This window comes from Clytia hemisphaerica, unplaced genomic scaffold (genome assembly GCF_902728285.1).
Source record: "Clytia hemisphaerica strain Z4C2 unplaced genomic scaffold, Clytia hemisphaerica genome assembly, whole genome shotgun sequence".
In the NCBI taxonomy this organism is placed as follows: domain Eukaryota; kingdom Metazoa; phylum Cnidaria; class Hydrozoa; order Leptothecata; family Clytiidae; genus Clytia; species Clytia hemisphaerica.
The window spans coordinates 306,837-319,873 of NW_027103344.1; the positions used below are offsets into that span (position 1 = coordinate 306,837).

Genomic DNA, 13,037 nt, shown 5'->3' on the forward strand with positions numbered 1-13,037 from the left:
AGAATAACCTCTAATAAGATAGAAATAAAGGGACATCAATGTTATGGAGTGCGCCTATACTGCATGTCGATTGTTAAAAAGATTACTAAAACTTGCTATTTGGTCACGTGACATGCTCAATGAGCCGTTTCGTTTCGTAAGGCGAGCAAACAGACTTTCTCCACAACAGAAACGTAAACAAGCAAACACTTTCAAACATGAGTTTACGACAGTTTTATGCATGTTTTTCGATCATAATTCGCTGTTTTCGAAACACTCAACCATTAGTATATCGAAATATCAATAAAGTGAGGAATATTTTTCGGATCGAAGAAAGAAGAAAGTGAATTTGAAATGATAATACATAGGAATTGAAATTGTGGAATTTTTTTGCTATTGATTGCCTGACATACATTTTACGAAAATGGAACAACGACTTTGGGGCACTGCCAAGACAACACAACGTGATCGACAACGTTATTTTGAAAGTTTTCGTCAGAAGCGTTCTCTAATCAACAACCAATCATCGAGCTCCAGTGATGATAATTCTGATGACGAAGAATGGATCCAACAATTGGAAAGGGACTATGGCCGTCGCTATGTCAATAGAAAAACAAAATGGACCCGATTAGAAAAGATACTGGCTTTCTGTTTAGTCATAACTTTATTTTTGATCATTTTCTTACTGACTGCTTTAGTATACAGCAAGATTCGCCACAGCGATGAATCGCTACTTGAATTCACGTTGGGTGGACAGAAATATTGTAACACTGACGGCTGTGTACAGGCTAGTCATCGTATATTAACATACTCTGATCAGGCTAGAGAACCATGTGACAGCTTTTATGATTATGCATGTGGAGCTTGGGTTAAGGAGAATGCAATACCGTCAACGCATCTCTCGAAATGGACCAGTTTTACTGAAGTTTCGGATAAGAATCAAAGACTTTTAAAACGTATTTTAGATGACATGCATGCCGACCCTCAAGATAATGAAGCGTTAGAGAAAGTTCGAATGTTTTTTAACTCGTGTTTACGTACAGACTTCATAGAGAAGCAAGGTAATGCGTCCTTAGAAAAGCTTATCCAGTACGTTGGCTCGTGGCCTTTGACGGGAGGAGAGTGGAACGAAGAACGTTGGAGTTTCGGTCAAGCTCTGACAAGAATACACCATTTGAAGAGTATGCCATTGTTTTATATGTATGTGGCGACTGATGATCGAAATTCAAGTCAGAACATCATACAAGTATGTGTTCATTTATTTTCTTCAAGTCCACATCGACTGGATATCTAGATATAATATTTCCATCTGTAGTTCTTTTAGTTGAACTATGTCCTCCAGAAAGAAAGCAGTCTTAACGTCAAATGAAATTCTTTTAGTGTACATCTTCTCCGCAGATCATTGTGAGTTTGCAATTTTTTTGGCGTTCAGATTACTGTGAGGACAATTCAGTATTCTCGTAATTTTATTGTGATATATTTTTAGATCCAACAATCTGGCATCACACTTGCTGATGAAAGCTTCTATCAAAGTAATCCCAAAAATGATAAGGTTGGTTTCAGTAACTGTCTCTTTTAGTGATATGAACAATCAACACTAAAATTGTGTCCATTCAGCCATTTATTCCGTTGAACATTGCTACCAGGAAAATGGGTCAATACTATGGTATCTTTTATATCGCTTATTTTTCAGATGGTCAAAAGTTATTTGAAATTATTGGCAAGAACGGGTATGCTCCTGGGTGGCAAGAAAAAGTCCATTATCGAACAAAGCATGGAAGTGTTCGAATTCGAGAAGAAATTAGCGTCCATTTACGAGAAGAGAGAAGACAAAGGAGCTGACAAAATGTACAATCGAATCACTGTTGCTGAACTTCTTAAACTGTGTCCGGCTGTGAGTCTATCTACATACCTCTCCCTTTCTCTGTCTCTTTACCAAATCTTTGTGGTTCTTCTTTAAGACTGATATTCTAATAAAGTAAATACAAAGCCAATGCATATTGTGAATGTCTAGAGGTAATACACCTTACCTTACCATTCCTAAATATCTCGAAATTCTTGATTTGGTCAGAGTTTACCCCCATTGTATTCATGCCTAGAAAGACAGGGCGTAATTTTACCTTGATCCCCCCCTCTTTGAAAGATTTTTATCAGTAACTTAAAATTACTTAGTCATTAATCAATTTCTTCGCTTTGTTCGATAGATTCCTTGGTTGGATTACATGAACAGTATGTTTGAAGTACCTGTCAAGGCGGACGAAGATATTGTGGTTTACACGCCAAACTATCTCAAGAAAATGTCCGACCTCGTCATCAAAACTGATCGAAGGTTCGTGAGAGACCTTTTTACTTTGTTTCCGCACAATTCATATTCTTTCGATGAAAGGACCTCCATCTGGTTAGTCGAGATTTTATGATTTGCTAATCCATTGTCATCGATATGGAGAACTCGTAGGGTGATTATATCAAGACCTTTTGCGAATGAAAAGACTCCAACATACCAAAGTTTCTCGTTTGGTATTCTTTGAAACATTGGATAGAAAATGAAATTGTCTTTCTATTTTCAATATCTATTCCTTATCACCGATTTCAAATTCAATCATTTATTCTTCACAACCGTGCTATTAAAAAAAATTGTTTATGAACCAAAAAAGGTTTCAACACATATTACAAGCTATTTCACTTCGCTTTTCTTCTTAGAATCATTGCTAATTACATGGTATGGCATCTGATTAAACCAACATTACCTCTGTTATCCAAATCATATCGGAACGCAGCACTAGAGTTCCTTGGTAAAGACGTTAATAATCATCAAGACAAAGGAGAAGAAAGTTGGAAGAACTGTGTGACCAAGACAGATTCCATGCTGGGCTTTGGCACTGGTTACTTGTTTGTCAAAGAAATGAAGAAAGAAGGAAAATATAGCGAGAAAAAGGTTACTAATCTGGCTTCAGTGTTTTAAAACAATAATTAAAAAAGTTAAAGAAATTCCCCCTTAAGCAATTTTGGACCATATTTGCTCAAATCTGGCAAATATTAAGAGTCCAATTTTAAGACCTTAAATTTTATTGATTGCTCTCCCCTAAAGCATATGATTTAGTGTGCTTAATTGAGTTTTATCCTACTAATAAAGCAATTTCTGTAACAGCCAATTTAAGAAAAATTTGTATTAAATTGGTTACCAGATACCCCTTAAAACCTACAAGAAATAGAAGTATCCTATATCTGAAAATTTAGGGGGAATTTGAGGCTGAAACTTTTCGTGTTGAAAGTCTTCCCTAGCAGTGATATTTTGTAGAAACCAGTTTTCAGTTTTTCACGAGGAAGTGAAAAAAAAGCCCTTTTACCTATTTACCCCTTAAAACCTACAAAATATTTTTGGACCTACCTCCGGGTGCCCCGGTGGAGGTTCTATAAATTAACCCATGTCCGTTCGTCCGTTCGTCCGTTCGTTCGTTCGTTCGTTCGTTCGTTCGTTCGTTCGTTCGTCCGTCTGTTACCAGCTTTTCTCAGGATTGGCTCATTAGTTCGGAAAATTCTTTTTCGCCCTAAAAAACGGATTTTCGTTTTTTGGGGAAATTCCCTTTAACCAAATAAGAAAATATAGCTTTTCTCAAAGTTGACTCATTATTTTTTTCTGATTTTTTGCACAATGATGCAAAATGGCACTGCCTAAAATGTGACGGAGCCAGATTTTTGAAAAAAAATATATTTGGGCAAATTTGGGCTAAAAACTGCCTAAAATAGGGTTTTTTGGACTTTGTGCAAAATCCTGTCATTACTTTTTTCTGATTTTTTGTACAAAGATGGAGGGCAAGATTCTCTAAAGAATGGCTGAAGTGCTTTTTCCCGGAAAATTCTTTTTCGCCCTAAAAAACGGATTTTCGTTTTTTGGGGAAATTCCCTTTAACCAAATAAGAAAATATAGCTTTTCTCAAAGTTGACTCATTATTTTTTTCTGATTTTTTGCACAATAATGCAAAATGGCATTGCCTAAAATGTGACGGAGCCAGATTTTTGAAAAAAAATATATTTGGGCAAATTTGGGCTAAAAACTTCCTAAAATAGGGTTTTTTGGACTTCGTGCAAAATCCTGTCATTACTTTTTTCTCATTTTTTGTACAAAGATGAAGGGCAAGATTCTCTAAAGAATGGCTGGAGTGGTTTTTCCCGGAAAATTCTTATTCGCCTTAAAAAACGGATTTTCGTATTTTGGGGAAATTCCCTTTAACCAAATAAGAAAATATAGCTTTTAACAATGTTGACTCATTATCTTTTTCTGATTTTTTGCACAATGATGCAAAATGGCAATGCCTAAAATGTGTCGGAGCCCGATTTTCGAAAAAAAATATATTTGGGCAAATTTGGGCCAAAAACTGCCTAAAAATAGGGTTTTTTGGACTTTTTGCAAAATTATGTCAATTCTTTTTTATCTGATTTTTTGTACAAAGATGGAGGGCAAGATTCTCTAAAGAATGGCTGAAGTTGTTTTTCCCGGAAAATTCTTTAACCAAATAAGAAAATATAGCTTTTCTCAAAGTTGACTCATTATTTTTTTCAGATTTTTTGCACAATGATGCAAAATGGCATTGCCTAAAATGTGACGGAGCCAGATTTTTGAAAAAAAATATATTTGGGCAAATTTGGGCTAAAAACTGCCTAAAATAGGGTTTTTTGGACTTTGTGCAAAATCCTGTCATTACTTTTTTCTGATTTTTTGTACAAAGATGAAGGGCAAGATTCTCTAAAGAATGGCTGAAGTGGTTTTTCCCGGGAAATTCTTATTCGCCTTAAAAGACGGATTTTCGTATTTTGGGGGAAATTCCCTTTAACCAAATAAGAAAATATAGCTTTTCTCAATGTTGACTCATAATTTTTTTCTGATTTTTTGCACAATGATGCAAAATGGCAATGCCCAAAATGTGACGGAGCCAGATTTTTAAGGAAAATTATTTTGGGCAAATTTGGGCCAAAAACAGCTTAAAAGGTTTTTTGGGCCTGAATGGTTTAAGTGATTTTCGTATTTGGGGAAATTCCTTTTTACCATTTTACATTATTCAACACACAAGCTTTATTTTTCCATTCTGAAATTTTGTACAATTATTGTCACTTTTTTCTTATTTTCATCTGATGTTAATCATTAGGTAGGTCCATTCAGCCTGTTGCTTGTTTGTCCTAATACAATTAGATCATTGTTACGTAAATATTTTCAAAACTATACGTTCAAATCAAAATACACCCTAAAACCTACACTATTAAACCCTAAAACCCGACCACTAGGACACCTAAAACCGACACTAGTACACCTTACAAAACCTACACTATTACACCCTAAAACCTACACTATTACACCCTAAAACCTACACTATTACACCCTAAAACCTACACTATTACACCCTAAAACCTACACTATTACACCCGAAAAACCGACACGAATACACCCGAAAACCACAACGACACTACCACACCGACACAAACCCTAAAACCCACACCGACACCCAAAACCTACACTAACACACGAAAAACCTACACTACACACACACCCTAAAACCTACACTACACAAAAAACTATTACACTAAACACCGAAAACACCGAAAACCTACACTATTACACCCGAAAACCTACACCTACACCGGAAAACCGACACTATTACACCTAAAACCCTACACTATTACACCCTAAAACCTACACTATTACACCCTAAAACCTACACTATTACACCCTAAAACCTACACTATTACACCCTAAAACCTACACTATTACACCCTAAAACCTACACTATTACACCTTAAAACCTACACTATTACACCCTAAAACCTACACTATTACACCTTAAAACCTACACTATTACACCCTAAAACCTACACTATTACACCCTAAAACCTACACTATTACACCTTAAAACCTACACTATTACACCCTAAAACCTACACTATTACACCTTAAAACCTACACTATTACACCCTAAAACCTACAAATATTGACCCCGTGCTCACAGTTCTTACTAAGACTGTGAAATTGCAATTCAGGTGCTGAACCGTGATTCAATTGATCAAATTCTTGCTAGAAATCCATTCCCAAAACAATATTTGTATTTTTCAGGATTTCATGCCCATAATGCAATTGTGCCTGTTTTTTTGTCAAAAAACGGTTTTGAAGGGTCAAAACTTTTATTGACTTCATTTTTAATGTATGGTACTAATGTTTTTCTAAATCTCCATCAAATTTTTGACACTTTGGTATACGATATGACCATGTTTTGAGAAAGTCGGTTTTCAGATTTTTTTGGCCACTACCATAAATGAGCATTAAAATAAAATTTTGAGGGCCTTACGATTTCTTTTGAGTCTAACCATGAAGAAGAAAATGATTTTTTGATACCTACCATAAGTATAGATTTTAAGACCTTAAATTCAATTGTGTAATCTCTAGGTCCGAAAAGCTTGATTTTTTGAAGGGATTTGTTATAAGATTTTTTCGAATAGACCTTTTCATAAATTACGTTACGAACATCACTTGCCTCGTTTTGAAATCATTGCCATGGTGATTAACTCCCAGCGGATTTTATTAACTACTTTCTATTCATAAAAAAATCATTTAATGTCTCAAGAGACATAATCACCATGGTAATTGTTTGAATACGAGGCAAGTGATGTTCGTGACGTAATTCATGAAAAGGGGTATTTTACGACCTTTGCGATAATTGAAGTTTTCGAAAGTAGATTTATAAGTGGTTGTGAAAAAGTGAATTATACAATATCAAATTAAGTTAGGTGGCTAAGAGATCCCAAACTGCAACGTTGTAGGTTTTAAGGGGTATGTGGTTTTAAGGGGTGTCCACTGGTAGTCAGGCTTTTTCTTTCGCGTGATTTTTCTAATTTTTCGTCGTTTTTCTTCTTTCCAGATCAAAAGAATGCTGAAACTGATAAAAGAAGAATTCACAGTTGCATTACGTCATAATACATGGATGGATGACGTCACTAAACAGAGAGCTATTGATAAGGTAGACGCAGAGTCATTCGGCAGTGACTCATTTTTTATTTAAAAAGTCTGATACTAGCCAATTTGCAGGGACCAACGAAATATCAATTATTTTTTGTTTTCACCCACAGACGAATTCAATTATTGAGATGATTGGGTATCCATATTGGATCGAAAATTTGAAATCTTTGGAAAATTATTATCAAGATGTAAGTGATTAGTCTTAAAGGTTGACTTTTTATGGGTAATCCTTTTGGCTTCGGGCTTCCTGTTTTTCCAGGAACTCGATTGTTTTCGAAGTGGGACTCCATTTTTTTCAACACACATACAATCATGGACAAAAGGTCTGTAGACTTTTCGAAAATTAGTCAATAGTGCCAAAAAAAGCCCTTTTGACATTTGGGAAATTCTCCAAATGAACCACAAGTGATTATTTTGCAGAAGACAGCTACAGGCTTACTAGCAGTCCTTGTGGCTTTAGTCCCTGTAAATTTTAGACTCTCCAAAGACTCCAAATGACTGAAAATGGGTGAACTTCAGCCACACACAGGTGGTGGGTAGTGGGTGCACAAGAGAGCTCTCAAAAGTTGATGTGTAAAACTCATTAAACCTTCAATCTTCAATCTCAGACAAAAAAGGCCTGAAGACTTTAATGTCGAGTGGATTTGCCTTCTAGACATGTCACCCAACTCTCCAAATCCAATTAAAAAAACATTTGCCCTGGTAAAAATGGGTTTTCAGAGCTTATTTTGAAATTTTTCATGTATTTTTGAAAAGTCTACAACCTTTTGTCCGGGATTGTACTTAGTGGATGACTCAAAAGACTTCATTGTCCTATGTATTTTCCTGATTTTTAAGAGTTATCATTCTGATCAGGATTTCTGACTTCCTTGACAGTTTTTCAGTTTACAGTCATTTTGATTCTGACCATCTCTGGAGTAGGCTCTTGTTGAAAAAATGTTGTTTACCGCCAAAATATATTATTCAAAGTTTTTTACAATCCTAAAATGTTAACCTTGTAATCATAAGAAAATCCTCTTGGAATAACATCATCTCTATCTTTATTTATTCCAGCTGAACATTACGAACGATCCATTACAGAATTACTTCAATGCTCGAGAATTTTATCATTCAAAAACTATGGAGAGGCGTGGAAAACTAGTTCGGAGAAATGAGTATGTATCTCTAAACATTCTAAAAGAAGCAATGTTGTTTTTACTGCGACTTCACCCTAGGTGTCGGGCTATTTATTTTGTCTTGATCACTTTATAAACATTTACCTGGTCAAAATTGATCCATAAGTGTGATCAATCAGTCTGAATATTAGCTTTTGCATATCCAGATTCACTTTTACTGAGATTGAGACGGATTGAGATTCATTGTATTTTGACTCAGACAGAGCACGAGTTTTTTGTATCATTACTCTGTACCACTTCTTCACTTTTTTCTTTTTCCAATTTAGATGGCATATGACACCCACAGAGGTGAATGCATACTACAATGCACCCAATAATTACATCGGTAAACACCATTCGTTTTACGTTCATTTTGCAAAGTTATTATCTGAAGCTTTACGTTCGTGTGTTGTGAAGCAAGCCCGGCAGATTACTTGCCTTGATCCTTGGACATTTAATGTTGTTTTAAGCCTGTATCTTTAGTTAGTCTTTTTTCCGTTTGTTTTCAGCCTTACCAATGGGATTGCTTCAGCCTCCATTCTTCAGTCCAAACTATCCACAGTAAGTACACCACAAACTTTAGGGGCCCTTGACTTTTTTTGCACTATCATTTGTTATTGAGCATTAAACCAAAAGCAGTGTTTAAAGTAAGCATTTTTAGATTAGGAAATTTCAATTATTCGACCCATTTAAAAGAACTTACCCATCTTTATACCATTAGTTCGATGAATTATGGAGCACTGGGAACTATCATAGCACACGAATTATCTCACGGATTCGACTCACAAGGTTTGCTTCTTTTCGTCCGCTTCTTCTCCTTTTCTTGAGGGAGTGTTGTCTCTGCCGCGTTCTCTCTACTCGAACTCTCGGAACTTTACGTATCTGAGTAAGCTCAAATAAGTTTGAACTGTCCGATTCTCAAACTGTTCGAGTGAGAGGATCGTGATCCATCTAAGCGGCAAAATAGCGGTATCAATTTTCAAGTTTCCAAATGGCTGAAACTCCTGAGATGCTTATCTTAGAAGAGCCTCAGAGAAAATCTTCTAACCAATGAGGATGGAGAAGTCGTGATTTTTAATAGATGAGGACTGCTAATCTTTGGGGATGGTAGATCCAGATGGTGATTCTCAAAGTATTAGTGGCTTTCTCAGCAGGGATGAATCTTGGAGGCGGAGGTTTATTCTTTGTTTCTTTTCTTCGTATCAGGTCGTAATTTTGATAAGAGTGGTAATCTGAACAAGTGGTGGAGCAATGTGACTTTCGAAAGTTTTGACAATAAAACCCAATGTCTGAAGAAACATTATCATAGATATCAGAAGGTATGCGTGCTTCTTAATCATCATTCATTTATCTACGCTATTGAAGCTGAACTCAGCGGAATTTAAATTTTCAGGCATTTTAGGGAATTTTACCCTTACCACTCACCTTAACTTAGCGACGAAGTCTTGATTTGTTTTTGGATATGGCATCCTAGTGTTTTTTTGTTTTGTTTCAGAAAAACACTTCTCGAACACTGGCAGAAGATTTGGCAGATCAGGGAGGTTTGAAGATTGCTCATCAGGTATATGTTAGCAATGAAAATAATTTAGTTAATCCAAAAGCTTCTGCTTTTAAAAAAACTTGTTGCAATATCATTTGTTTTTAAATTCAGTTTCATGGTAAATGTTCAAATGTATATCTTTGCTTTCGTTCTTATTGTGTTTGTTCTCTGAAGAGCGCATATAAGGCCTTGGGAGAAGGAATTCTTAAACTTCTTAAGGCTTATGCAATATGAAACGTTTCTTTTTAGGCTTTCAAGACACACCAATATTTGCACGAAGAGGACCGAGCATTACCCGCAATTTCTCTTTCATCAGAGCAACTCTTCTTCTTAGGTTATGCACAGGTATCATCGACCTTTTGTCTTCCTCTTTGTTGACTCATATCTGGTAGTCATGACATAAAAAGTCCTACGATATTTCGAAGATGATTTTTAGAAACATATCCCTTCGTTCACAATTAGCTAATGGAAATGAAATGGTGTTTTGTCGATTTTAGAGCCTCGAAATATTTCTTATTCATTCTTATTCTCTTTTTTTTTTGTCAACAAGCTTTATGAACATTCTTTTGCAGAGTTGGTGCACCATATCTTCTAATCAACAACAACAAAACGCCGCCGACGTTCATAGTGATTCACGAACAAGGTAAGAAGTGGCTTCTTATCTTTGAAACCTTTCAAATTTTCAGTACTGTACTTTAAAACTTTCAGCGTTGTGGACCCTAGACAGGAGACCCGTCCTGTATTTTTATAATCTGATGTATACAGAACGGGTACGAGCTGCGAGGCAGATTTCTGCCTCAAAGAATTTACGATAGGAAATTCGAATTTAGCGCTGTCCTCACTTGCTAAAATAAAAACCAAATTTCGGAACTTGTGTTTTCTCTAAGAAAGTGTGACCAGTGAAAGAATAACAGAATTTGATTGTGTTTTCAACCGTCATTAGGATTTGAGAAATTCAAACTATCAACCCAAACCATGCTATATATTTTTCCATCAGTATATAAAGTAAGAAATCATAGCATAGCTATGTGGACCCAATTTCTGGACGATGCTGTGGGTGCTGTCGTTCTACTAATTCAAAATTCTCGTACTTATACAACCAACGAAGCCTAGGATGGGCTGAATACGGAGTTTAACTTTCGTAGAAATGACGTACAACACAAGAATGATGAGAAATAATTTGGCTCGATATTCAATCCAATAAATTCTGTTGCTAAGCAACAACAACACAAAAGCAAATCACTTTAGTCGTTTCGTCTAAGCTCTCGATCAAGCCACCTGAATTTGAAGTATGATTTTCTAAAAAAGAAAAATCGAGCGACGTCTCGGCTTATCAAATTAGGGAAAGCAATAGCATATCAACAAATCCAATCTGATATAAAGCGAGGTATAAAAACGAAGTATTACCTCTGCCAATTATCCTGTATTAATCACAACTTCACAAACTTTGAAATTTATTACCCTCCTCGTGCTAATGGAGCCAATTAGCGAACTGATCAATTATACTTAAAATTCTTGTCCTAAAGTCGCCAAATTGAATTTAGAGGCGTTTTGCACCTGCTGTGAGGCTCAAATGGCTTCTTATTTTCAAATAATTCCCTTTTCTACTTTTCATAAGATCGTTATCGAACTTTGATTTATTTGATACTGATTGACAGCTTGGCATGGTTTGCTATCATTTCATTTGACCTATCTATGTCCATTCATTGGGTTTGCCCATCGTAACCTCGTGCGATCTTATGAGACTTATCAGTCATTCATAATAACTAACACCATAAGATATTGTTCGTGCCATTCAGCTTTCCTGTTAACTGGTAAGGAACAAGGTCTAACCGAACAATTTCAGCCTTACTTATTGGATTGATTAAGAGACTTACATGCCTTGCGTTGAAACGGAATTAGCATACTCCATAATACACCATTAAAACGGATTTTTAATCTTATATCCTACATCGTCCTTTTAATGATTCACCAGATGTCTATGAAATGACGTTGGTAAACTATGTGAAATACAGTAGACTCTCGGTTATTCGAAGCTCTAAGGGGATAAGGATTTACTTCGAATAACCGGGAGTTCGGATAACTGAAAAATTCATTTTCCCGCCATATTCTCAACTTAACCATAAATGGAGGGGCTTTTCTGAAGTAATTGAGGCATTGCAGTTCAGTTGAGCGTAATAAACACAAAGAAATTGCTTGAATAGCAATATATAGCCCTGAATATTGAAACCTGATTTTTAAAGGAAAAAAATTATTTCAATCGCAGAAAATTAATGTTCTCACTCGACGATCTCCCAATAAGAAAAATTTGAATAACTGGTGAGGGTGATTTAGCCTATAATTGACCCTAAGGGGAATAGAAATCGCTTCGAATAACTGAAAGTTCAAATAACTGAAGTTTGAATAACCGAGAGTGTTTTTGGCTGGGTTGAGTAAGCAGATCTAAGGGGAACGCCATCTCACTTCGAATAACCGAATTATTCGAATAAGTGCAGGTTCGAATAACCGGAAGTCTACTGTACATAAACATGATCTACCAAAATCTCCTGATTTACACTGAGGTTTATCTACTCCTGTATTCCTATTTGATGAGCTTCATTTTTTACTTTTAAGTTTAAACGTCTTCTGTTTTCGTATTTCAGAGTTGATGCATCGCTGTCTAATTCTGAAGCGTTTGCCAAAGCCTTTAAATGTCGAACCAACTCTCGAATGAACCCACAAAACAAGTGCACCATATGGTAAACCGTTACGCAATGGTGAATCGTCGTCATCAACGAGACTAATTTGCAACTGTTCAGGGTTTGAACTGATTTAAATGGTATTTCAGATGAAATTTAATGGCTTAGAGACTTTTGAAGCGTGCCCTAGGACTTGATCCATGTCTTTGTGTTGTGTATGGCGCATGTAATTATTACGAGTAGAGAAAACAACAAAGTTTTATTTTATTACTTATATTCTGGAATGGCTGATTTGAGCTAGAGAATTATGTGGATTTGTTCACTTGTTAATACCTACAATAAGACCGAACAGAAATGTAATCTATATGGCTTTTGTAAAAAGAATTTGTAAAGTCATTTATAATTGACACATTTAATTTTGGTAACAATATGGATGAGAGAAGTTTGAAATATATTTTTCCAAGAAAACTATTCGGAATGGCTTGTCAGGTTCCATATGTTATATAAACTGTTAGGACATTAGCTATGACTCAGTACTAATCAGTTATATGGCTAAAAGTCCTTTGGAAGATTTTAGAAGGACTAATTTGGTGGATTTCGTCTTTGATCTACTTCAATGGATATAATACATGAAACAGCGATTTGTAATTTGATGTTTATATATAAATAGCATATTGCTACAA

At 35.6% G+C, this 13,037-nt stretch overlaps 1 protein-coding gene across 1 annotated transcript; it reads left to right on the forward strand.

The window, feature by feature from the left end:
* The first annotated feature begins 265 nt into the window (after positions 1-265).
* LOC136819105 (endothelin-converting enzyme homolog) lies at positions 266-12,825 on the forward strand. Its single transcript, XM_067075279.1, has 16 exons — positions 266-1,225; positions 1,466-1,531; positions 1,673-1,873; positions 2,184-2,308; positions 2,680-2,914; positions 6,885-6,983; positions 7,093-7,170; positions 8,036-8,136; positions 8,424-8,482; positions 8,646-8,697; positions 8,858-8,925; positions 9,343-9,455; positions 9,632-9,697; positions 9,926-10,021; positions 10,249-10,319; positions 12,319-12,825. Exons 1-16 carry the CDS (start codon positions 404-406, stop codon positions 12,416-12,418), a joined length of 2,352 nt encoding a protein of 783 aa, XP_066931380.1. The 5' UTR covers positions 266-403; the 3' UTR covers positions 12,419-12,825.
* Positions 12,826-13,037: the final 212 nt, after the last annotated feature.

What these genes read in the sequence shown, in the direction of transcription:
- LOC136819105 (XM_067075279.1), top strand. Translation starts at nt 404, where the DNA reads ATGGAACAACGACTTTGGGGCACTGCCAAGACAACACAACGTGATCGA. An exon ending in AACAGAGAGCTATTGATAAG is followed by an intron (nt 6,984 to 7,092) that starts GTAGACGCAGAG and finishes TTTCACCCACAG; the next exon opens with ACGAATTCAATTATTGAGAT. An exon ending in CATAGTGATTCACGAACAAG is followed by an intron (nt 10,320 to 12,318) that starts GTAAGAAGTGGC and finishes TTCGTATTTCAG; the next exon opens with AGTTGATGCATCGCTGTCTA.